Source organism: Chelonia mydas, chromosome 11 (genome assembly GCF_015237465.2).
Source record: "Chelonia mydas isolate rCheMyd1 chromosome 11, rCheMyd1.pri.v2, whole genome shotgun sequence".
In the NCBI taxonomy this organism is placed as follows: domain Eukaryota; kingdom Metazoa; phylum Chordata; order Testudines; family Cheloniidae; genus Chelonia; species Chelonia mydas.
The window spans coordinates 8984783-9011530 of NC_051251.2; the positions used below are offsets into that span (position 1 = coordinate 8984783).

Sequence of the window (26748 nt, forward strand, 5' to 3'; positions counted from 1 at the left end):
AAAGCAGCTCAGTGAAAAAAGCACTGGCAATAAGCCCAGTGGGGTCGAGGTCCATGACTGAAGCTCCAAGGTGCTACAATGATACAAATAATAAGAATCATTATAATACATAAACTAATCCAAGAGGAGAGAGACATTTTTTTCTTTAATTTTTTTAAAGATATAAAAATATTAAAATAAAAAAAAAATCATCAAGGTAGCAAGGGGAAAAAAGAGCTCACATCTGGGTTCAGCCAAGGAAAGGGTAAAATGTATCAGACAAAACAAATGGGAGTTCCCAGAATCTTTATATGGAGAAAAGTTTGCAAGGCATGTGGACTTTCTTTAATCAAAGCTGTTCAGGACTCTGTAAATCTTTATTCACAATGTAAAGTGAGGAAAATTTGAAGTGATGCTGTTACAGTGAAACTGACTCCAACCCAAAAGTTCTCTCACTCTTTCCGAGAAGTTTTTTGGCTGATCCAGTTAATTCCTGTAACTGAAGCAGCCTGTGTATTCCAGCAAATTTTTGAGGCTGGATAATTTACACAAACTATAATTAAAAATGGAAGAGGGAGTGGGATCTTGCTGTGATTTCTCTCAAGACCCCAAATGGTTTCAGTATCTCCCACCTCCACCTTTTCCAAAGTAGGAACTAAACTGACATCTCAGATAAAGCTAGGAAGCCTTCAGCTATATTAATGTGGACGAGGACCAGAAATGAAAATGTGATGGGGCCTCTAGGGGAAACCCACTTTAGGATTGTATTGGATTAGCCTTTCTTTCTCACGCCGAACCAGTGTTTTGGGAGGATGGGGGCGGGGGGTGTCTTACAGATATGAATAAAAATACACTTGTGCTTTGATATCCTGCGCTTTAAAATGCAGCTTAAGTTGCATAATTTGGCACTCCTTAACCCAGGCAAAAATTTGATTCTCAGATATGACTTTGGGCATGAAATAAGAACCTGAATTGAACAGACAAGACTCAATGGAAGTTTTGCCTGAGTGTTGCATAGGGTGTTAAGTACCTATTGTTTATTATCATTCAAGTGGGTTGAAAAATGGTGTGGAGGTGGGGAGTAATTGAGCACAAATGTTCACCTTAAATTAGCTTCTCTACATAGAAACTGCAAATTCTTGAAAATTTCTGGCCCCCACTTGAAGTTTTATTATGACAGCTTGTTGCTCAACATGTATAATCAGTTATTCCTTTTTATACGCACTAAACCTCTGTATGTCACTACCACTTTACATGCTGCTCATTCAGTCAAAACTTCCATCTCTCTTTCACATTCGACTCCATTCCTTTTCTTCCCACTGTCAGTTTTTCTCTCTGTCTGTTGGAGGAATGCAATCCCCTCTGTGGATTGATTGTATAATAACCCACAAAATAAAATCCAGTCAAAACTTTTAATTAAAAAAATGGGCCTGATCCTTTGAGGTCCTGAGCCTGTTCAACTCCCATGACATCAATGGGAATTGAGAGCACTCCGCACTTTGCAGAGCCAAGCCCTTTCTGGTTATAATTATAGCAGCCAGGCTGCTAGGGAAAGAAACTTAGGAGATCTTTGTTGTTTTTTTTAATTTACTTTTGGATTGTGATGATGTATTGGCCTCTCCCTCATGGGGCTCATTTTGCTTCTTTTGTTCAAGAAGTGACAGAAATGTGTTTTTGTTTTGTGTTCCTTAGGGTTCCTGAGCTGGAATATGCGCATCTAAGATGGAAACTTCCGCTTCAACTTCTGCTGGGAAAAAAGAAGGGAAAGGTGCAATTCTGGAGGGGAATGGCTTTCCTGAAATGGGGAAGAAACCTGCTCCCTTAGCAGCAGCAGCACAAGGAGGTACTTTATGTTTTCCACACTTTGAAAACAGCAGGAGTGTTTTTCATTAGACTGTTAGAATTTAATAAGAATGGTGGCATATGTTCTCATGTGAATATGCTGAGTTCATTGGGATTCCTGGCCTTCGAAGGTCTCACCAGAACTGTAAGCTGACAGCTGGCAGTCTCTGTGTCATGGTGTAGCAGTCAACAGGTTATTGTAGCATGATGGGTTTCAGAGTGGTAGCCGTGTTCGTCTGTATTCGCAAAAAGAAAAGGAGTACTTGTGGCACCTTAGAGACTAACAAATTTATTTGAGCATAAGCTTTCGTGAGCTACAGCTCACTTCATCGGATGCATGATGACTCTGCATGACACGTGACCAAATCAGACTTGGGGGTCAGAAGACGGGAGGACTCCATTCTTGTTAAACTAAATCTGAATTAAATATAATCATTAGAAAATTTTGACAAGCAGTCACTGATCTCACTGATGCCTGGTTTCATTTGATGTATGCAGCATTTTGTGTAACACTTAGCCACGTGGAAATTAAAATGTCCCTTACTAGGTTTGGTAGAGCTGAGTGCATTTTGTGTTATCATCATTGTGGTAGAAGATCTATATTTCTTGCATCTGCTTTGATTTTTTTTTTCTAATGAGCTAAAAAGATTACTATCTCATTTCTGGTTGTCACTGCTGATACTCCACTCTAAATTCAAGAGTGCAAGAGGACATACAACTAAAGAAACTTCTCTAGTTTCTCAATATTTCTGTTACATCAGGGATAATCCAGAATTTGATTTCCTTTCCTCCACTTAGTGAAAATGCTAAGGGTTTGATCCTGTTGCCATTGAAGTCAATGGCAAAACTCTCACAGAGTCCAGTGGAAGCAGGATCAGACCTTCAAATGTTGATCATGGAAGCAGTGAGTTAAGATTGACATGGAATGTACATACCTTGCTCCCTTTCCCGCCCCTACTCCCCAGCATGGGGAAAAAGTGTTAATCACTCCTTCCCAAATCAAAGGGGTTGGGGGGGGGAAGTCCTGCTACATGGGAAGGCTGAGTGCAAGCTGTCAGTCAGCTGTCAGTTGTTAAGGATGGAGGTAAAAGGAGTGGAACCCCTTTGAGTGGGGTCTTCAGCTCAAGGAGACTCTCACTTGTAGCATGGAGACGAGCTGCCTCCAGGTCCCAGTAGGCCTGGAAAGGGCAGCACTTGGATTTATAGAAGCGAATAACCTTTTGGTATGGTGACAATTTTCAGAGGGCTCTGTTACTCTAACAAGACTGGGGCTTGAGGTTTTGGTGGGCAGGACCATCCACACACCTCTGTGGGATGTGGCAAATTTGTCTCCTCTTTGGAGATATATGTCAATACTGTGGTAGGGCCTCATGATATCCAGTTCTGTGTTTTCACAGTCAATATTTGGACCCCAAATTAAATGTGGGAACCAACACTAGGAGTGATCTTCAGAGTTAAGATATATTAAGGAAATGGTACAGTGCCTAATAGGAACAAAATCCCTTAAAACAAACCCTGTAGTACCGTATCTCCTTTTTGTCAAGTCAGTTGAACTGCATCTATCTCTGAATGACCTCATGTATCCCAGCTCTGAACTTCAGTATGGGAAGCTAGTTTTGAGCTTGCTGATATTTTCTGGTAGCTGGTACAGAAGAGGAAGGCTAGGGATGGTACGAAGGTTGGGTGGACATCCCACTGTTCTTTTTGAGGACAGGGACAGAAAGGCCTCTCTCAGTAGGGCACAGAGAGACAAATTTAGAAGGGACTCTCCCATTTGGAATGTGACAAGTGGCATCCCCAGCTGTATAAACTTTTTAGGTTTCTTTTTTCTCTCTTAAAAATATACCTTATTGCTAGGCAGATTCTACCTCAAAATGAATCCCTCTCCTCCCCTTCCTTAAATACATAGTAATTTCTCATCTCAAGACGGCAGTAAAATTATTCTATAGGTTTCTCTGCTTCCGGCATCACTAGGTAACTTAGTCTTGTTTTCAGTTGGCAGAACCATGACCCCAGTCCTTTCCAGCACAAGTTGTGAGTATCTGTTTTTTACCCATAGATTCTTTCCAAAACTCTGACTAGGTCTAAGAAACATACTAGTATTTTCTGTGAAAGCTTCCCAAGTACAGACAAAGGAAACAGCTCTTGGAATATAAGACACTGGAGCTGTTCACCTGTTATATAAATCTTTTTAATAAAGGAAATGTCTGTTAAAACCCCCTGAAAACCTTTTACCAAGGTATTACTTTGGAGATGGGCCTCAGCTGTGAAATTAGGTTCTGGAGCCAAATCCAAATTTTTGCATGAATTTGGATCTAGTTTTTTTGTTAACTTTAACTTTTTACATTTGCAGAATGGAAAATTTGCAGAATTGATTAAATTAGGGACAGAAATTACATGACTCCTGGAAATCTGCTATCAAGAGGTGACTTCTGTTAAACTAGCATAAGGTCATGAGTTAGGATTCAAGCATCTGCTTATGACCATCCCTGTTCAGAACAACAACTAAACACATTCTTAACTTTGGCACACTCTAAAGTCCCATTCATGTGAATGAGGCTTAAGCATGTGCTAAAGTTCAACACATGCTTGGGTGCTATTCTGAATAGGGATGCTGTCCCAAATTGGGACCTAAATCTGGAGTTACTCCAGATTTACACAAGTGTACTGAGACTAGAATCTGGCCCCAAGACTTGATGTTCTTGACCCTTTTGGTCTCATACTGGAGACTTGATTCTTTTTATACATATGACATGTTTCATATTATCACTGTGCTATCTACTCTGGAATGAATGATTTACAAGCTCAACTTTTCTCATCTTATTAAAATGAAGTGGAAAAGGAAGAAGAAGATTGTTTGAAGATGTCAGGAGAAGTGTGATGAAAGCATTGTGTAATGAGATGTAAAGAGCAAAATCTATATCATACTGTGAGAAGAAAAGTTAATAAATTATCTAACGTGGCTAGCAGTAAAGTGTACTCCAGATCTGATACTAGTCAATGAAATTTACAAAGAATATGACTGTTGTTTTCTTTTTTTGAAGGCCTTTCTTTGAAATCTGATTAGAATGAAATTAGTGCTTCTGAAATGGAAAAGCTCCCCAAAAGATTGGGGAAGTGTGTCTGTTTGTGTGTGTGTGTGTGTGCGCGCACGCGCACATATATATATGTGAAATGAATCAGAATGCTTTAGATATGTTGCAAAAGTAGCTAAGTGTAAGCTATGGATTAGCAGTTCATCACTGAAAGGATACACATTGACTTCCTATGTCTACATAATAATAGTAGCACTTATATAGTAATTTTCATCCTCAAAGCTCTTAACAGACATTGACTCATTACTCAGAGGAATGTAAGGTTGGTGTTTATTTTATACTCCCATTTTACAAAAGAGGGAAAACGGAACTAAGTAGGTTAAATAAGTTGCATAAGGCCATGTTGGTGGAGAGGGGAGGGGGAGTAGGCTGGTGCATGTGTCAATATTAGAGCAGGCTTAAAATTTGGGAGTTTTTGGCTTCCAGACCTGTGTTGAGGTCATTACATGTTTCTGCCTCATCCAGAATAAACTTGTGATGGAATTGATTACATTATTATTATTATTTATTTTATTACTATTTTATTTGATGGCTTCTACGTGCTATATGGGTTATATTCTTCATATTAGCATGTCAGAAAGCAGCAACAAGGCACTGCTAGCATTGCAACTCAAAAATGTCTTCTCCAGAACCAAACAAGCATATTCTACAATACACTTCCTGTTCTTTCAGATTCTACTGAGTCATTGTTGTATTAGATCAAATGCTACTGCACCATGTTTCTCTCATCATAGCTTTTTTCCCTTGTAAAATCGGCATAGAATCACAAGGGTTTACTTTTAATTAAGATCCAATAAAATGAAGCAATAAACCAAATATATTAACAAACTGATTTAAGAACCCTCATTGCTTTACTGTATTTTTGTAACTTGTCCAATCTCCATTTCTACTTCACTTATTCTGAGTATTTGTCCAAAGTGTTGTCTGTGGCCTTAAACAGATTAAGTTATGGCTGTAGAAAAAAAGATTGGCATTGTTGATGCTGTCAGAGTAGAATAGTTCTTTCAGATTAACAATCTGCATCTCATATTTTAGTCTCCTAAAGCTGACACTTTAGAGATCTTCTTTGCCTTTTTTTTTAATATAGTAATTCATTGATCAGCTACTCAGAAATTGACCTTGCAGAAATGACATCAGGGAAGACTCTCCTAATGTTCAGTTTTTTCCATAAATCATTCTGGCAAATGATTTTCAATTTCAATAAGTGTGTGTTTGGTGGGGAGCCGGGGTTATTAATGGTGATATTTACGAGTTATATGCAGCCAGTTTTCCAAAAGTGGTCTGTGATTTTTTTTCAGTGCCTGAAATTTGGGAAGCACAACTTAAAACACCCACATTTAGAGAACACTTCTGCAAAATGTAGTCTGTATTGCATTTCAGGGCAAAGAGCAAACTCTGCACTTGGCTTATGGAGTTCCACTCGTATATCCAAGAGCAGATTTGTCTCTTTGCTTTCAAGGGCACAGGGACTATCTCTTTTACTATGTGTATGGCCAGTACCTAGCACAGTGGGGCCCCAACCTCAGCTGATGCCTACAGAGGCTGTTATAATATAAATAATGTCATTTTAAAAAAATGTTGAGATATTGGGGGGAGGGTTTCGCTTCTGACTCTAAACCAAAAATTAAATAAAAGTCCTAAAAAGTGCTAACTGCCAGTTGTTAGCGAGTCCCAGGATGAAACTTTCCCTCGCCGCCCCTCTCCTCCATGACACAAACACCAGGTTCCTAAATTGATGGTGTTTATGTCTGAAACACTTTTCTGATGTCTGGCTCTGTCAGGACTAATTTTAACATTTCTAAAGCTGGGTAAAAATACAGCCTCATTACTTTGATGTCAGAGCAAAGTTTACTATTAGTATATTCTGGGGTTTATCATTTTAGTCATGTTTAACACGGCTGCAGCAGGCATGCACTATTAAATCTGGCTTACTTTACATTCCTGTCTGGGATTATTTATTTGGAACAATTTCCTCTCTATCAAAAGACATGGCTAATGCTGAGTTTTAATGCGTTATTTACACACAAAATAACCTATTTACAACTTGGTATCTGCCGGAGGGAGGATGAATGGGGCAGTACTCCCTCCATTCTGTTCTATCTGAGTTTAACAATCTGGATTGCTAATAGAACCATTTATCATAGGGTGGTAATTTATTTTATGTTAGCTGCACAGGTCTGACTGCCTCTGATCTATGGGAATACTTTGTATACGAAGTCCAACAAGTCATTTGGCATATACATGGGAAAACCAAATTGGAGAACCAGTAGGTAACAGCATGCACTTTTCCCAGTAGGTAACTCTCCTTTTAATATTAGTGCTTCAGCTGATGAAATTTAGCCCCTAACCCTCGGATGTACTGTAAGGATAGAATGGTGAGCTGCTCTGCTAAGGACCAGTTTGGGACCAAATTTGGTCACTTAATTTATGGGTTGGCAGGAATGCTGACCACTGCAGAAGCAGCACTTTCAGTAAGCAGAAGAGAGAGGCAAGAAGCCCTGCCCAGTGCTCTGCAGAAATCTTTTCTAAGCAACACAAGAGTGGCATTGGCAAGGAGTCCATGTGCAGCTTATCTTACTCAGTACTGGAGTATGGGAAGTCTATGTACATGTGGAGAAGGGAATGGAGAAGTCCCAGCAGACCTCAGCAAAATAAAAAATTCAGTGTGTGTGTGTGTGTGTGTGTTCCTGAGAATGTAAAAAATTAGAAACAAACGCCCTATTAGATCATCAACTCTATCCACCCTGCCAGGGCAGGGATCTCCTCTAAAGACTATTCTTCATTCCTTTGTCCAATTTTTCCAGGAAGAGGAATATGAGGCACTGACATGTTCTTGCTCGTCCTTCTCTCTATTGATATGTTGTGAAATGTCTTTAAAACTTTGCAAATGATGCAATTAATCTAACCTCCTGGTTCTGCTGTTCAGGGCAGAAAGTGGCAACTACTGAAACTGGAGGAATGGGAGAATCCCATTGTTTAGACTGTAAGCTCTCTATGGCAGGGACTGTCTTCTCCTGTGTGTTTGGACATTGTCTACCACAATGGGATTCCATACCTTGCTTGGGACCTCTAGGCTCCACAGTAATACCAATAACAGGCGGAATGATCCATGGTTTAACTTGCCTCCTAAAATGTCAGTTCTATAAAGCCCTTTAAATAAAAAGGTCTTGTTGTCACCTGATGGCTTAGAGTGGACTCCAGTACCACCATGGCCCCTGCACCCTATTGCTGCAGACATCAGCTGCCAGCCTTCTTGTCTCATGTATGCTCCTATGGGGCCTCTTGGGATCTCCAAGGGTTTCAGATACTTAGACCAGACAGTCTTTGTTCCTAAAATGTCATGGTTGTGATTATCTGCATATTTATGTTGCTCACCTGAAGACTAGAAGAAACCATGGCTAAGATAGGTGAGGTCAAAACCCCCACTATCCTGTATTATTTTTGCCAGCTACTGTTTGATCAGCAGTTTGTGAATGGTATCATAGAATCATAGAATATCAGGGTTGGAAGGGACCTCAGGAGGTCATCTAGTTCAACCCCCTGCTCAAAGCAGGGCCGATCCCCAATTAAATCATCCCAGCCAGGGCTTTGTCAAGCCTGACCTTAAAAACTTCTAAGGAAGGAGATTCTACCACCTCCCTAGGTAACGCATTCCAGTGTTTCACCACCCTCCTAGTGAAAAAGTTTTTCCTAATATCAAACCTAAATCTCCCCCACTGCAACTTGAGACCATTACTCCTTGTTCTGTCATCTGCTACCACTGAGAACAGTCTGGAGCCATCCTCTTTGGAACCCCCTTTCAGGTAGTTGAAAGCAGCTATCAAATCCCCCCTCATTCTTCTCTTCCGTAGACTAAACATCCCCAGTTCCCTCAGCCTCTTCTCATAAGTCATGTGTTCCAGTCCCCTAATCATTTTTGTTGCCCTCCGCTGGACTCTTTCCAATTTTTCCACATCCTTCTTGTAGTGTGGGGCCCAAAACTGGACACAGTACTCCAGATGAGGCCTCACCAGTGTCGAATAGAGGGGAAGGATCACGTCCCTCGATCTGCTGGCAGTGCCCCTACATATACATCCCAAAATGCCATTGGCCTTCTTGGCAACAAGGACACACTGTTGACTCATATCCAGCTTCTTGTCCACTGTAACCCCTAGGTCCTTTTCTGCAGAACTGCTGCCGAGCCATTCAGTCCCTAGTCTGTAGCGGTGCGTTGGATTCTTCCGTCCTAAGTGCAGGACTCTGCACTTGTCCTTGTTGAACCTCATCAGATTTCTTTTGGCCCAATCCTCTAATTTGTCTAGGTCCCTTTGTATCCTATCCCTACCCTCCAGCGTATCTACCTCACCTCCCAGTTTAGTGTCATCTGCGAACTTGCTGAGGGTGCAATCCACACCATCCTCCACATCATTTATGAAGATATTGAACAAAACCGGCCCCAGGACTGACCCTTGGGGCCCTCCACTTGATACCGGCTGCCAACTAGACATGGAGCCATTGATCACTACCCGTTGAGCCCGATGATCTAGCCAGCTTTCTATCCACCTTATAGTCCATTCATCCAGCCCATACTTCTTTAACTTGCTGGCAAGAGTACTGTGGGAGACCGTGTCAAAAACTTTGCTAAAGTCAAGGAACAACACATCCACTGCTTTCCCTTCATCCACAGAGCCAGTTATCTCGTCATAAAAGGCAATTAGATTAGTCAGGCATGACTTGCCCTTGGTGAATCCATGCTGACTGTTCCTGATCACTTTCCTCTTCTCTAAGTGCTTCAGAATTGATTCCTTGAGGACCTGCTCCATGATTTTTCCAGGGACTGAGGTGAGGCTGACTGGCCTGTAGTTCCCTGGATCCTCCTTCTTCCCTTTTTTAAAGATGGGCACTACATTAGCCTTTTTCCAGTCATCCGGGACTTCCCCCGATCGCCATGAGTTTTCAAAGATAATGGCCAATGGCTCTGCAATCACATCCGCCAACTCTTTTAGCATGCCAGCAAGCAGTCACGAACCATGCCTACAACTCATGAAGCCATTCCCCAGGTGCAAAGTGCTTTAGCTTGACAAACAAGTCAAGGAGATGAGGAGCGTCTTACAGCCACATCGCCCACAATGCGGCTGTGCATGCTAAGCAGGAATCCCTGTGACCTTGCTAAACGTCTCTTCTCTTATCATGTCAGTTGTTCTCAGCATTTAAGGTTTAACTAGTAGGCCAAGCAGCGCTGGTTGCTTCAACAGCCAGCATTAAAGTTAGATGCATTTCCCTATGGCAAGTGTCTGAAAAGAATGGCCTCAAATGCCTTTCATTTTGAAACACTGTGTGAGATCTCTCCATGCAGCTAGGCTGTAATGCAGCCTGTCTGGTAGACTGGCTTACTTGTTTATTTTGTGAGACACTGCAGATGGGAGGGGCAAGTAGCAGGCAGGTGACCTGCCTCAGGTGATGCGACACCGTGGCTTTCAGGGAGTCAGAATCAGGCCTGCCAACTCTTTTGTGAGATGGAGGTTATACTGTTAGTGGAGGAAAAACTTACTGTGGGACACAGAATGGTGTCCCTGCAATCCAAGGGGATGGCAGTTGCTCACAGTGAAGAGTGTATATTTGCAGTAATAGAAAAACACAATTCTACAAAATCAGAATTTTTCTCTTTATTATGCGCATGATCTTGCACTAATGGCGCATGCCTTCACTGCGCCAGTCATGTCCAGCTCACTCGCACAATTCTCTGCTTCTCTGACAAGCACTCTTGCACTCTCCCACTATTCCACCCCTTAGGAGTGGAAAAAACTCCCAATGAAAGTCTCTAAGCCACCACATTATCCTCCTTCAAGTCCCTCCTCCAAACTCGATTTTTCCGTAATGCAGTGAGAAATGGCAGCCCAAGGGGAACTGCTGTACAGGTGTCAAGGTTGTGTCCACCGCTCCCAATTGACCAAGAATTGACATGAGGTATTTTTCTGACCTAGTTTTCCCTGCCACTCACCCTCACCTGCTTGTTTGTTTCCATCTGCTGTTATGTTTTGTCTTTTAGACTGTAAGCTCTTTGGGGCAAAGACTGTCTTTACAATAAGTTTGTATAGTACCTAGCACCATGAGACCCTGATTTGGCTGGTCTCTAGGCCACTACTGTAATATAAATGTTTAAGAATATCCCTTTAATTTGCAGATTTAACTGTAGGATGAAACATAAAACTAAATTTCTGACCAATTCTGTTAATTAAAGATGCCAAGGCACATCGGGATAGAGTCTTAATCCTACCCAACATTCAGTATCTCAGGCCAATTTAAAACACTTTGATTGGTTTAACTGTAAAGTCATTCTTCGCATACATGGTTGATATTGTTGCACAGTGGTGCTGGTGCTATTAATAACTAAATGATACCTAAGAGGATACTTGTTTGCGTTTCGGTGCTGTGTATATTGTTTCATGGGTTCCAAAGGCTGGCTCTCGCAGACAACACTACAATCTTATTTTTAAGGCTGTCGATTGATTGCACTTAACACATGCAATTAACTAAAAAAAATTAATTGTGATTAAAAAAATTAATAGCAATTAATCAGTTTTAATCACACTGTTAAACAGTAGAATACCAATTGAAATATATTAACTATTTTGGATGATTTTCTACATTTTCAAATATATTGATTTTAATTACAACACACAATACAAAGTGTACAGTGCTCACTTTATATTATTATTTTATTACAAATATTTGCACTGTAAAAATGATAAACAAGAAATAGTATTTTTCAATTCACTTCATAAAAGTACCATAATGCAATCTCTTTATCGTGAAAGTGCAATTTACAAATGTAGATTTTTTTTTGTTACTTAACTGCTCTCAAAAACAACAATGTAAAACTTTAGAGCCCACAAGTCCACTCAGTCCTACTTCTTATTCAGCCAATTGCTAAGACAAACAAGTTTGTTTACATTTACGGGAGATAATGCTGCCTGCTTCTTATTTACAATGTCACCTGAAAGTGAGAACAGGCTTTTGCATGGCACTTTTGTAGCCAGCATTACAGGGTATTTACTTGCCAGATATGCTAAACATTCGTATGCCCCTCATGCTTTGGCTTCCATTCCATAGGACATGCTTCCATGCTGATGACGTTCGTTAAAAAAAAATGCGTTAATTAAATTTTGACTGAACTCCTTGGGGGAGAATAGTATGTCTCCTGCTCTGTTTTACCCACATTCTGCCATGTATTTCATATTATAGCAGTCTTGGATGATGACCCAGCACATGTTGTTCATTTTAAGAACACTTTCACTCCAGATTTGACAAAAAGCAAAGAAGGTACCAATGTGAGATTTCTAAAGACAGCTACAGCACTCGACCCAAGGTTTAAGAATCTGAAGTGCCTTCCAAAATCTGAGAGGGGCGAGGTGTGGGGAATGCTTTCAGCTGTCTTAAAAGAGCAGTACTCAGATGCAGAAACTATAGAACCCGAACCACCAAAAAAGAAAATCAACCTTCTGCTGGTGGCATCTGAATCAGATGATGAAAGTGAACATGCATCGGTCTGCACTGCTTTGGATCGTTATCAAGCAGAACCCATCATCAGCATGGATGCATGTCTTCTGGAATGTTGGCTGAAGATGAAGGTACATATGAATCGTTAGTGCATCTGGCATGTAAATATCTTGCAACGCTGGCTATAAAAGTGCCATGCAAACATCTGTTCTCACTTTCAGGTGACATTGTAAATAAGAAGCGGGCAGCATTATCGCCTGCAAATGTAAACAAACTTGTTTGTCTGAGTGACTGGCTGAACAAGAAGTAGGACTGAGTGGATTTGTAGGCTCTAAAGTTTTACGTTGTTTTATTGTTGAATGCAGTAATTTTTTGTACATAAATCTACATTTGTAAGTTCAGCTTTCATGATAAAGAGTTTGCACTCCAGTACTTACATGTTGTAGTCACTCGATTAGTTGCGATTAATTCTTTTAATCACTTGACAGCCCTACTTATTTTCCATAGACCTAGTTCAGACCTATTCTCTGTTCCTTTCAGCAAATTCTGCTGTCTTAGCATGAGCTGTGTCAGTAATGGCAAACTTCTCCAATTCTGGGTCATTTGTACGCTAATGTGAAAAGACAGCAGTGGGTAACATAGTGTGAATGCCTCAGTGCTTTCCTGAAGTGACTTTTTTACACTCTAATCATATCCCTATTGTTGTTAATGCGTTGTAATTGACACCATTCTCTGTTTGAGTGGTTCAGGATTCTTACAAACATTAATAAATTAAGCCTCACAGTATCACTGTGAGTTAAATAAGTATTGTCACCCCCACTGTATAGATGAAGAAAACTGAGGCCTGGAGAGATAAAATCACTTGGGCAGACTTGGGACGAGAACCCAGGATTCCTGACACCTGGAGGAGAGGCTATTGCCAACATAAATGCATTAGAATAAATAGTGTAGATCCATGTTCAGTTCAATGTGCGTGGCTCGAGTACATGGCAAGTACTTGTTGATTTTGGACTGGAAATATGAAATAAGTTTCTTTAGTATTACTTCAGAGTGTCTTGGATGCTCTAGTCTATAGTTTGTTCTCTGGTTCCTCCCAAATTTGTGGGCTGTATTTTAGCACTAAGCTAAAGGAAGTTTGGGGTGTTTATGTTCTTTATATTAATGTTGCTTTCCAAAGGGCTTGGCGGCTTCTCCTTTTGCTGTTTCCTTCCCTTGGATCTCTCTCTGATCAGGCAGTTAGCAAAGGGGAACAGTGGAGGAAGTGGCAGCAGAAGAAACTTCATGCACAGTGCAAATCTGGAGGGGATGATAGTGGATTATGTGCAATGAAATAGTTTGTTAGATCAGTCCAATTAACTCTGCAGTCTGTTATAGGGTATACAGACCCATACTGTCCAGGAAGGGGTTAATGAAAGCCTGTGAGCTCAATCAGCCCCATCCTGTTACACCTGTGAGAGGTGTACTCCTGCAGGGAGGATTTAAAAGTGGAAAAGCCCAGCTCACTAGCGGCTGACTGGGAGAAAGAGTGGGCTTCTTATGTTAGCCCTTTGAAAGAAGGGCTGGCTGGGGTCAGGACCTAGCCAGAGACTGCTTGAGGGAAGGCCTGGCTGGTGCCAGAGGAAACTGAGAGACTACCTGGGGGAAGACTGGGCTGTGGGTGGGGCCTATGCTGAAGCTGCTAGACACCAGCACCTCCTTTGGGGCAGGTAAAGCCTAGTATGAGGCCTTTACATTTGCTTTGATCCCCATCACTAATCTATTTTCCTTTTGGGGTCTGCAGAAAAGTGAGCCTGGAAGGGGTTGTGTGAAAGGCCTGGACACAGGGTGAGGTAGAAAGTACCCAGGGAGGAAGCAGTAGGTCTGAATAGACAGACCTGAGTTGCTTACTACAGGATTCCTGGGCTGGAGCCCAGAATAGAGAGTATGCCTGGGTTCCCCTATGAGCTCAGTGGGGACAGTGGCACAAAGACCCCTGGAGATTAGGGTTGGAAGGCCAATACAGCCTGAAGTTGAGCTGAAGATGGGAAATAAAGGCACCAGACTGTTGTTGTGCTGGACTCGGTTTCCCTGGTAGGGGCGGGATTATATGAGACCTGGCTGGCGGACCAAGAAATGAGATGACTACGCTGCAGGGCTAGAGCAACTGTTGGCAAGGGGCACCAGCAGAGAAGACCCTGCTACCCCACCCCCAGCCATGAGTGGGCACACTGGCAGTGAGTTCCTAAAAGTCAGCTAACCTCATCGTTCATGTGTTCAGATTAAGATGGTATCTGCACCTTGCATGTTAAAGATGGAGATGTGCATGGACCACACCGTATCCATTGATAGTTTACCAAATTGTAACAGGGTATGCTGAGGCAGGAGCTGACACAGCACCCTGTCATTCAAATCCCCACCCATACACATTAATTGGGACCTGACTGAAAGGCAGTTGTGGGAAGGTGCTAATTAACTGAGTAAAGGTGCAGCTGTGGGACTAATAGGGTGGAAATAGCCCCAGTGGCTGGGACTGTATAAACAGACAGGACGGCCACAGTAGGGAGGAGACTAGGGAGCCTGAAGGAAGACAGGAATAGGCAGGACTGGTTGCTACTAATACTGTACCCTTCCCCAGAAGCAAATGAGGGAAGCTGGCTACTGATTGTAGATAGTATGGAAATAACACTCTAGGCTGAGGCCTGCTGAAGGGATATAATAAAGCACAGTGGTGGTTAAGAACACCTGGGGTTGTGATAGTCAGTTACTGAGGCTGGAAAAGATTCTCAGGGGACCACCCTGTGCCACAAACACTAGTGCAATCCCCCTTCCCCAGTGAGGTTCACCATTGCTTACCATAAAGATGGAACATCTCTCTGTTTAGCATTTAAAAATATTTCATGCCACAGGGTGCAAACAAAGCCCCTCGATGTGATGAAGAACTCGTTTAGCCTTCCTTATAATGAGAGAGGTATAGTAGGAGTGTGAGACTGGGAACCAGGAGCGCCTGAGTTCAAATTCTACCTCTAAACTGACTTGCCATCCACCTGGACTCACCAGTCTCGCACGTAATTTCTCCGCTGATAAAATGGGCATCATGATGCCTGTCTCACAGGCTGCTGGGAGGATTATTCAATGTTTTGAAAGCACATTACGGATGAAAAGCACTACATGAATGCTTCCTCCTGTTTTCATGATGCATAACTGGATAGAGGACAGTCTCCCACCCCCCAAAGAAATGCTACTGCCACATGCTCTTTACTGCATCGTAAGGCCTGGCACTACTGGGGATTCCTTTTCACCTGTGCGGTTTGTATGGCCTCACAACCATTAATGTGTTTATCCCTGTAAACCATTTGTGAGGAAGGGATGGACTATTATTCCCATTTTTATAGATGGCAAACTGAGGCACAAAGACTAATGCTCAGATCCTCAAAGGATATTCAGGTGTTTAGTTCCCACTGAAATCAATTGCTAGGAGTTAGGCCCTGTCATAAATATAAAGGGAAGGGTAACCACCTTTTTGTATACAGAACTATAAAATCCCTCCTGGCCAGAGGCAAAACCCTTTCAGCTGTAAAGGGTTAAGAAGATAAGATAACCTCGCTGGCACCTAACCAAAATGACCAACGAGGAGACAAGATACTTTCAAAGCTGGGGTGGGGGGAACAAAGGCTATGTCTGTCTGTGTGATGCTTTTGCTGGGAATAGATCAGGAATGCTCTTCAGAACTCCTGGAAAAAGTTAGTGAGTAATCTAGCTAGAAATACGTTAGATTTTCTCTTGTTTACTGGCTGGTAAAATAGGTGTGCTGAATGGAATGTATATTCCTGTTTTTGTGTCTTTTTGTAACTTAAAGTTTTGCCTAGCGGGATTCTCTATGTTTTGAATCTGATTACCCTGTAAGGTATTTACCATCCTGATTTTACAGAGGTGATTCTTTTACTTTTTCTTTAATTAAAATTCTTCTTTTAAGAACCTGATTGCTTTTTCATTGTTCTTAAGATCCAAGGGTTTGGGTCTGTGTTCACCTATGCAAATTGGTGAGGATTTTTATCAAGCCTTCCCCAGGAAAGGGGGTGTAGGGCTTGGCGGGACATTTTGGGGGGAAGACGTCTCCAAGTGGGCTCTTTCCCTGTTCTTTGTTTAACACGCTTGGTGGTGGCAGCATAGGGTTCAAGGACAAGGCAAAGTTTGTACCTTGAGGAAGTTTTTAACCTAAGCTGGTAAGAATAAGCTTATGGGGGTCTTTCATGCAGGTCCCCACATCTGTACCCCAGAGTTCAGAGTGGGGAAGGAACCTTGACAGGCCCAGATCATCCAAGGTGTTCAGGCGCCTAAGTGTTTTGCCCAAGATCACACACAGAGTGGCAGAGCAAGGAATGGAGCCCTGGACTCCCAAGATCTGGTTCCTAGACCACCATCCTTCTCCTTTTGTACTGTGTTGAAGTAAGGCCTGGCTGTGCTCAAAGAGCTTAAAGTCCATGTTTGATAGCTGATGCAGCCTTCCCTGTTTTAAACCTGGCATGCAGTTACTGGGAGTAGAACTGCAGCAAGACTTTCAACAAACTGCATCAACTAAAACATTGCACTCTTTGTGAAATCCATTGTTCCAGTAGCTTTTTTCTTTTTATTGTTGTAATGCTCTTTGTCATAGCCAATCAAAACAATATGAAAGCACCACTTGCTGGATTTGAAAAGAAATCTCAACTCCCACCCCAGATATTAAAGTCAAAAGAACAAATTATGTGCTATGGTATAAATATAGAATCAGCGGAATTACTGCCATGAAGTTACTCCAGATTTACACCAGCATTACTGAGCTCAGTATTTTAGCAATCATTTCAAACAGCCAAGCAATTTAAAGCCACCGCTAAATAGAGGGTGAAAAACTAGTAAATTCTAAAGGCTACAAAAGACTCCTAAAATAGCCCAAGTGCAGGAAGGCTATTAATGCAAAAGTAAATAATTACATCAATGCAAGCAAGTGGAGAGGCTAGTTGTGTAAATCACTTTAAAGAGAACAAGCCTTGGATAAAATCCATTCTTTTATCACACAGATTAAGTCTTCCTTTTGACACTGAATAATTGATAGGGTTTGGTAGAGCATTCCACAGCTGCCTTTGCAGAGCGGTGGGACTGCTCTTGGGGTCAGGCAAGTGGCAGAGAAAAATGTTCTTAAAAACGCTGTGCATCCAATCCCAGCACCAAGAAATGGGACTCGTATTCCTGGCACTCCTTAAAGAATGGCTGCAGTGCCTTGAAAAGACAGCCATGCACCTCCGAGGGAAGGAAGACTTTGTCATTCTTTAAGTTGCAGACCTGGAAATGAGACAGATTGTGCTTTCACAGTTGTGTGTGATGGTGAGTGCAGTAAGAAAGTGGATGGCTTGTCTGAATAGAACAAAGATGGTATATTTCTCCCCATTGCTTGACACTGTTATTTTATTTTAAGACCCCAAGTGAGGTGGTTTAGAGGGTTCTGTGAGCCAAGAGTTTGTGAGCTCTTTCCCTACCTCTCTTAGGTACTTATCTGGTCCCTATTACAATAGTATCTGAGCCCCTCCGAATCTTTAATGTACTTATCCTTGCACCTCAACTCCCCTATGAGGTAGGGAGGGGTATTGTCCCTATTGTACAGGCAGGGAACTGAACTGCAGAAAGACTAGAGGTGAGATTTTTTTTCAATGGCAGTTAGGAGCCAAGCTTCTATTGAAAGTCAATGGGAGTTAGGCACCTGACTGCCACTTGTGCCTTTGAAAATCTCCTCCTGTGTGAGTTGCCTGAGGTCACACAGGAAGTCTGTGGTGGAGCAGGGAACTGAACCCAGCTCTCCTGAGTCCTAGGCGAGTACCCTAGCCACTAGACTCCCTACTCCTCAGTTGCTGATGTACTGTGTAAACTTGGTCAAATCACAGTGCTCATTATATGGGTCTCTAAAATGGGGAAAATGTTTCCCCATCTCATAGCAGTGTTGAATATAAACTCTTTACATTTTCAGAGTGCTGCAGATATGTATAGTGCTATAGAAATGCTAAATATTATCCTTTGTCAGTGTTAGAGCATTATAATATTCTACAGTAATCAAAATAATAGCACTTTAATCTATTTTGAGTGCAAGCTCTTCTAGGCAGGGACAGTTTTAGTATTTCTTTTTATAGCACCTGGCAAAATGGGGACCCGGCCCCACTTGAGGATCTGTAGGTGCTATTATTATTTGTATTACAGTAAATTCCATAGCACTGTAGATGTTCTTTGCAAACAGTAACTGATCATCTTGGCACCCCTGTGAAGCATAGATAGATATTATCCTCATTTTACAGATGAGTATACTGAGTCAGAGAGGTCAAGTGGCTTGAAGAAGGTCCCACGTTGAGTTAGTGGCAAAGCTAGGTTTCCCTGCTTCATCCTTTGCTTAATCCATTAGCGAATGCTCCTCCCTCTCAGTAATGGCCCCATTAAATTAACATTTATTATAGCAGTGTTTCAGCATTTTGAACAAATCTACAGATGTACCGGCTCTGAAGGGCTTCTAGTCTAGTCGTAGATGTGCATGAGTAACCAATAGGGTGGGTGTTGGGGAGAGAAAAGTTGTTTCTGATTTCTGTTCTGATATATCATGGAACTTTTAAGTGTGGCCTTTGCAACAAGAAATTCCTCTAAATTTCTTTTTTTGAGGAAAAATGTTTTTTTTTGTTTGTTTTTTAAACGATACACTTTGCTCTACAGGAAATGAAGATCATGTTCTATAAACACAGTAAAAGTTCTTTGTTGAAAGTACAGTAATTCTTGTTCCACTCCCATGAAGACCAAATTAAAAATGTAACAGGGCAGAACTCTGTGTGTCCAATGGCTAGGGCCCTGAATAGGAAGTCAGGACACTATTCCTGAGACTGAGCAGCTGTGTTACCTTGGACAAATCACACAGGATAAGATCCTGTCGGTTTTGAGTAGGTTCTAAATTTGGCAGAATGAGTTCTCCATCCTTAACTATGACTACTGAGGCTAAGCCTCAAAGCAGGATTGTTGGTTAACATCTTAGAGTAGAGGAAAAAAGCATGCAGGCCCTACATTTAAATTAGAAAGTTCACCTGGGTTTGGGATTATATAAAAATCATACGCTTGGGAACTGTTTCAAGGGATCCTGGGTTAACTTTCAAGCAAATCTGATAATGGGTTTGGGTGGAAATCAGGCAAAACTTGAGGGATGTCACTGAGCTTTAGTTTGAGCTCTGAACCCAAAACTAAAATTAAAGAATTGCAGGGTTTAAACCCACATGAACTCAAACCAAAAAGGTTTGCCACAAACCACCCTGAACGGAATCTCTGCATTACCCACAGGTCTAGTCAAAATGTCTGGTTTTTTCCCTTTTCTTTTCTTTTGCATTCTTTTCTATTCTTTTAGTTTTTTCCTCCTCCAAGAATCTGGAACCCAATGGATTATACCCATTGATTATACTGTCAGCTCTGGGGAAATACAAAAAGAGCTTCTCCAAATAAGATATTTATATTTCCTGCCTCTAACATCCAAACTTAAATAAAATAATAAAATCTAGGCGTTGAGTGTTGGGGTCCATGACACGTCTTCCAGAAAGCCTTGCTCTTGTCTCCCATATGGATTTGCTCCTAATTCTGAAAAGGATCCAAGAATTGCAGCTCACAGCAGATGCATTTCTAAGTAAACAGTTAAAGTCAATGTTTTGATAATGTTCATTGCACTAATATAAAAGTTCAAATGTCTAAGTTTTCCCGAAGACCATCCAATAGAGGATCTATAAGCCCATAGCCCTTACCCTCTATGTGCTACTCCAAGGATTAGTCCAGCAAATATTTCATTTAAAGTTTCAACGAGACTGAAGATACTTTTGCAGCTAATTAATTGTTGCCAGAGTAGAGAGTTTTAAAGACCTAAGACCATTCTGACTGAATTTGAAGTGTCAAAGCCTGTTTAGATTTTATCCAACTTTCTATTCCCACTTTCTGAGAGTGGGAGTGCGAGTGCCTGCTGCTCTGTTTCTTCATTCAGGGTTCACCAGTTGACCTGGCTTTGTTACTGCTTCTTGTTGTTTTAGGAATTAGGGCAACAGTAGCAAGTGAACCTGAGCAATTGAATAATTTTCTGTGTTCTTGCTGGTTTGGATTTCAGTGCTGTATATTCAGTGAACAGTGTATGCCTGGCACTGAAGGGCAGGTACTATTAATCTTTCCTTCATTTCACATGCAAGCAGGAATGCATCAAGGTGCCTTGTTCTTAGACTTTAAGTTGGCCCAGAAGTCAATTTCTTCAGTGTCAGCCTGTAATTAGAGTTGATGATGCAATTTTTGAAGTGTTAGCAGCAGCAGGTGAATGTAACAATATAGAAACACAAAGGTGATGACTTTATACATTTATTTAAGTGTCTGGTTTTAATGAGAGGAATTATTATGTATTCCAGGAAGATTCACCTGCTTTTGAGAAACTGGTTTTGTGAAGGCAGCATACTGTCCTTGATTAGTCTTATTTTATTATCCCTGTATGATATCACGGTTAAGGCATTGGACTGGGACTTGAGGGATCTGCTTTCAGTTCCTCTTTCTGACCCAAACTTCCTCTGTGATTTTGGGCAGGTCATTTGATTTCTCTATTTCAGTTCCTAGTGTATATAATGAGAATAGTATTTCCTTATCTCAGAGGGATGTATTAAGACGGTCACCACATTCATATTTTTGACCTGTCAACATGCCATGGTTAAGGGCCCTATAAAACAGATTAGTGTGGTTCAGGGTAATAATGTATAATTCTTCTGACACTGGCATTTTTAACATCTGAAGCAAAGTGAATGCTTAGGAGGATGTAGAGACATCTGTTGTATTCAAAGTGTTTGCAGTGCTCCACAGAATACGTGTAGATTTCTTAGTAGACCATGTCCAGGAAACGTCAGCTGCAGAAGGTGGATGTTGTGTTAATAGGTGTGAGAACCTTTCATCTTGAAACCTGAAAAGGACCACATTTGACTAGTTTGGTGGCTTCATTACATACCTAATATTTGGGCCTGGTTCATCAAATGGTTTACTGAGGTTCTGGGCAAATCTGGATGAACATACAGTTTTGGGTGAAAACCACACAGAGCTCCATGACTTCAACCCCAAACCAGGCAAACCTTTGTGGTTTCATCTGAGTTCCTAGTCACTGAGTTCATCTGAGTTCCTCACTTAAACTGCTGCCATAAGGTGAGGGCATGGACTATGGCTACTGCTTTGAGAGAGGGGTGGTGAAAGTCTGGGGGCTAAGGTGACTGAGAAAGAAAATCAGTGGCTGGGGAGGAAAGGTAGAGAGGGAACTTTAGTCCATCCTTTCTTCCTTTTTAGCCTACTGCATACCACAAACCAACACTATAATCAACTGGATGGGAGTGAAAGCCACTGTTGTCTGATCTTGTTGAATCAATGGAGCAAGAGAGACATTTTTCTTCAAAGGGTTCCTGAGGAAATTTCACTGTTTATTACCAGTTACCCTTAAAAACATCCTTATTGTAAGGTCCTATATTCCAAAGGCATTGACTTTTAAAATAGATTTGAACTGGCTGAATGAGTAAAATGTATTTGCATCTGTGTTCTTAGCTCGGAGCATGCCATCATATCAGTTGTGTAAGAGCAAAGTGTAAAAAAGAGTTTATGCAAATCTGCATGTTTCATTTCATTTTAGTACCAGCTACAGCAGTATCTGAGTTAAGAGCCAAGACCATCAATTGACCATAGAGTCACAGACATGCGAAACCAGCCAGATTTATATCTGGTCACTAAAAATATATATAGCAAAATGAAAGTCCTAGACATTGAGTTCATGTGCGTGGCTCATTGTAAAGAAAAGTAATGGCTGTTATAAGATCACTTAAACTGTTACCTTTGGGACATAAAAGGGATCTTTGAAGACAGTATGTCTTAATTCAGAGATGTTTACTCATAAAAATAAATTGGGATGGGGCAGGGGGAAACACATTTCCTATCAATGTGTTTTTTGTCTTTTATGGCAGGTTGTAGCAGGTCTTTGACCTGGGTAGCCCTTGAGCTAGGATAGAAATGAGCTCTGCCTGAGTATCAGAAATTTGCCAGAAGGGCCTAGCCTAAGTGCAAGTAAGACAGTGTCTCTTGTAAAGATGCTTTTCACTATATTCTGCCTCACTGTGACCCAAGTAAATTATTTGTGTTGTTTTTTCCATCTGCAAAGTCTTCCAGTAGTCAAGCCCCAGATGCAGGTTTTGTAGAACTTCTGAGAATAGAAATGTTCTCCTAAAGGTATTTTTTTGCTGGCTGGTGGATCAGACTGAAACATTATCCCTGAAACAGTGGTGATCCAAACCGGAGGGTCCCCCAGAAATGTTTCACTTGGTATACCCCTCTGCCAGCGGGACACTCACTGCAGCTCCCCACGCTCGTAGCAGGTCTTGAGGCTGTCACTGAGTGAGTCCTGTGGGCAGACCCGAGGGGACAAGGACTGCTGGAAGCAGGATGAGGCCAGGTGGCCCCTGGGGATGGGGGGGAGGAGCCCTGGGGCAGGAGCTGGCCACAGGGCAGTGAGGAGGAGCACTGAGCAGTGAGGTTTGGCCCTGCTGCCCCCCACACCTGAGCAACACTGCAACCCCTGTGCTTCAGGTCAGTGGCACTTAATCAGTCATGGCCCTGCCACCCCCTGTCATAACAAAGGGATGGTGGGCCAAACTTGTGTGTGCTGTGGGGCGGCCAGTGCTATTCCTCCTACCTGCTGCAATGGGTTCGGCTCCTGCACCAGTATCTGAACCAGAGAAGCTGGACATGAGGTTCCTCCTCCCCCCACAAATTGGGCCTAGGCGTGTGCTTAGGTTGGCCGTGTCTACACCATGTGCAACGTGCATATGCCTTCAGACACCATTGATCCAAATGCTAGGATATCATGATAATTCATGAGAACCAACGAGTGAATTTACCATTAATCCAGCCAATCTAGTTGAATGAAGTTGGAGGAAGGCAATGAACCAATATCATCAAACAGTGAAAATACATAAAAATTCTTGGGCCAAATGTTTAAAGGGTTCAAAAGTGCAAGCGGAGCATTTCAAATCCATGCAATGTGAAACTGGTAACTGCTTACATAAATGTGATTTTATTCATGCATGTTCAGGATTCCCACATTCAGCTGGTCTGCTTGCAAATTTTGGGGTGAACATTCTGGAGGCCTCTTTGGAAAACTTCTTCCAGACAATATTAATTATCTGAGGTAGGAGGAATTTTATAAACTGTGATGCCAGAAGTGTGACCAGCACTGTATAAGCAGAGGAAAATATGGTCCCTGCTCCAAAGGCAGGCAAATTACTACCAGACCACAGTTAAGACACACCAAGTCCCAGCAGAAGTTCCAATCTCAAAGCAGCACAGATGGGTTTCTGGAGGTTTAAAATCCTTTACTTTACAGTAGCTTTGGCAGATTATAGTTCAAAAAAGCTTTGTTAAACAATGTCTCTTCTAAGGAGGGCTTTACATGAAGACAATGATGGTATGGCACTGAGGCGGGAGTAGGTTCCATGTTTAAGGTTCCAAGGAAGGAGGGGATAGTGCCACAAGGAAGGGCTAGAGACCTGGGAACAAGGCTGAGAGCAGGGACCTTAGTAGAAGCAGCATTTTTCAGGGCCTTAAAGTAAGGCTAAGAATCCTGATCCTGATGTGAAAAGTGAGAGGATGCTAGTGAAGTAATTTGAATAGAGTGATGTAGTCATAAAACCATGAGAGGAACTGCTGATGGGAGGAGAAGATGAGATGCAGGAAGGCCGGAGACAAGACAGTTGTTGTAGTTAAAACTGGGTTACCAAGGTGAGGAGGAGGGGCTTTGTGGCAGGGATAAAGAGGCGAGAACAGATTGTAGAGATGGTTCCTGCAAGTCCCTAGCTCTGCCTCATTATTTTTCTCCAGTGTAAGGTAAACCACTTGTTTGCCAGTAGCAGGGTAAGGCCCCTAAACCCTGTCACAGTCAATCCAAAACACAACATTTACCTTGGCAATATTCCTTTAAGCAAATGTCATGAATGTCCAGTGCTGTTTGCAGTGTTGTTGTAGCTGTGTTTGTCCCAGGATTTGAGGGACACAAGATAGGTGAGGTAATATCTTATATTGGACCAACTTCTGTCGGTGGAAGGTACAAGCTTCACAGAGTTCTTCAGGTCTGGGGAAGATAACCAGAATGTGTAAATTAAATACAAGATGGGACAGATTATTAAGCATAAGGGGTTAACATATGCCATAGGACACCACTTAAAATTAAGTGTGCATTTGATGCACTGGAGGAGGGACACCACATGTTTAGCCATTCCACACTGGAATCCATACAGGGTATAATCAAATAGTTACAACCCATATTATATGGGACCACATCCTGAAAGAAATATTTCCCAAAGCCTTCTTGTGGCCTTCAAAGAACGTTCCCCCTCTGTTCCTCTGCTCCCCTACCCCCCGGCAACTTTGCCAAGCTCATCATTAGAATCAAGCTCTCCATAAAACAGGACACACCAAGTCAAAATGGTACCAGACCCTGCCAGAACAACATATGCAAAACCTGCAGACATATCTCCACTGTGATACAATGATCAATACTGCCCATAACACATCTTTCATGATCCATGGGTCCTACACATGTCTATCACAACATGTGGTGTATCTTCTCCAGTACATCAAGTGCCCCAATAACAACTATATGGGTGAAACAAAACAATCACTACACGCTTGAATGAATTCTCACAGAAAAATGATAAAAGACAAAACCGCCCTATCACCTGTGGGTAAACACTTTTCACAGAGTGATCATACCGTAACTGACTTCTCAGTCCTCGTCCTTAAAGGAAACTTGCACAATACTTTTCAAAGGCGAGCCTGGGAAATTAAATTTATTACTCTGCTAGACACCAAAAACCATGGACTCACCAGAGACAGTGGTTTTATGGCTCATTACAACAATTTGTAATAAAACCTATGGCCTGCTAAGCCTTAATTGCCCACTTCATTTTAAGAGGTCTCCTGTAGCATGTGTTAACTCCTTATGCTTAACAGTCTGTCCCAACTTGTATTTAGCTTAGGCACTTTGGTTACTTCCCTAGACCAGAAGAAGAACTCTGTGAAGTTTGAAAGCTTGTACCTTCCACCAGCAGAAGTTGGTCCAATAAGACATATCACCTTACTTTCCTTGTGTCTCTAGGAGGTCCAGGATAAGTTAAGTGGTCTGACATTTATAACACAGGTCACTCACCTGCCTCTATTTTTAGTTGGTGCAGAATGTCTTGGAGTTAGACACTTACCTGTGGAAAAGGCCAGATTAAGCTGAAAACAGGCAAGGTTTGCCTTGTTACATACAGTAAATTATGTAAATAATTATAGATTTGGTGCCTTGGCTCAGCTCAGATCTATATCACCCTGCCCCTCAATGCAGTTGATGGAAGAGCGGCTTTTGCTTACATTCACCCAGCCAAACATGAAAACGTACCATGGTGTCTTGGGAAGCAGGCTAATCTATGCTGTATGTTACAGAAACAGCTTTCCATTTTAAAAGTACAGTATTCAAAGGCTGCAGCTGGTGTGGTGATGGCATACTTGGTCTTTTGTAGTTTGATGTGTGCTTCATGTTGCTCAACAGTGACCCCTGTGACTGATTGAGGAGCAGCACTGATGGGACTCGCATCTGGTCCTAATTGGCTGGAAAGTTGGTGGCTTTGTCAGGGAGCCCTCCTCAGAATGGGAGGGAACTGGAGCATCTCCTAGCTGGAGGAGGGTTAGTGGGAAGGAAAGGGAGAAGTGTCGGGCAATGTTGACTTCTGTTGCTATTTGTGTATGAGTGGGATTTTTTCCACCATCGTTGCTGTTTGTCTGCTGCCTTTGTGAACTTGGCTGCTGCACTAAGGTTAATTACGTTGTTAGCTAAGGTCAGTGGAAATATTGATTCCTGCCTCTGTCATCTGGGGAAGGTATGGGGGGAGGATGGGGGGGAAGTATTACCAGGAATTCAAAAACTGTAGATGAGAGATCCATTTCTGTGAAACATTATTTATCATCAATTAACACATTTATTGTGGATTAACAACACAGCTTCTACTAATCCATTTGGGTGCAAATACCTGCACTTGGCGACTGAAGCCAGCATCTTCAGCTTCAGTTTGATGACCAAGGTGGCTTGAGTAGACATGGGATTTGCTTGGTTCAGCAGCTCAGCCAGCTGGAGAGCATCAGTTCCAGGAGATAACATCAATGCAGTGATGCGTGTAGAGCAATGAGAAGAGTTGGTGGTACAGGAATGCTTTAAATGGGTGCTATGGCGTGCATATTCTCTTTCTGTACGCCATGGCATGACAGGGTGGCTGCAGCACTTCAGCTAATGGCTTTT

General features: G+C 42.0%; 1 protein-coding gene across 2 annotated transcripts in view; it reads left to right on the forward strand.

Annotated features, from left to right (window-relative positions):
- GLI2 (GLI family zinc finger 2) overlaps positions 1–26748 on the forward strand; it is a 262344-nt gene that overhangs the window by 69974 nt on the left and 165622 nt on the right. Inside the window, exon 4 of one of the 2 annotated variants that reach the window (XM_037912674.2) lies at positions 1672–1822. In XM_037912674.2, the coding sequence (XP_037768602.1) occupies positions 1702–1822 (121 nt within the window). In that variant the 5' untranslated portion in view covers positions 1672–1701. Of the gene's footprint in view, positions 1–1671; positions 1823–13903; positions 14102–26748 lie in introns of those variants that run through there. The other variant, XM_043525483.1, reaches the window with a different exon arrangement.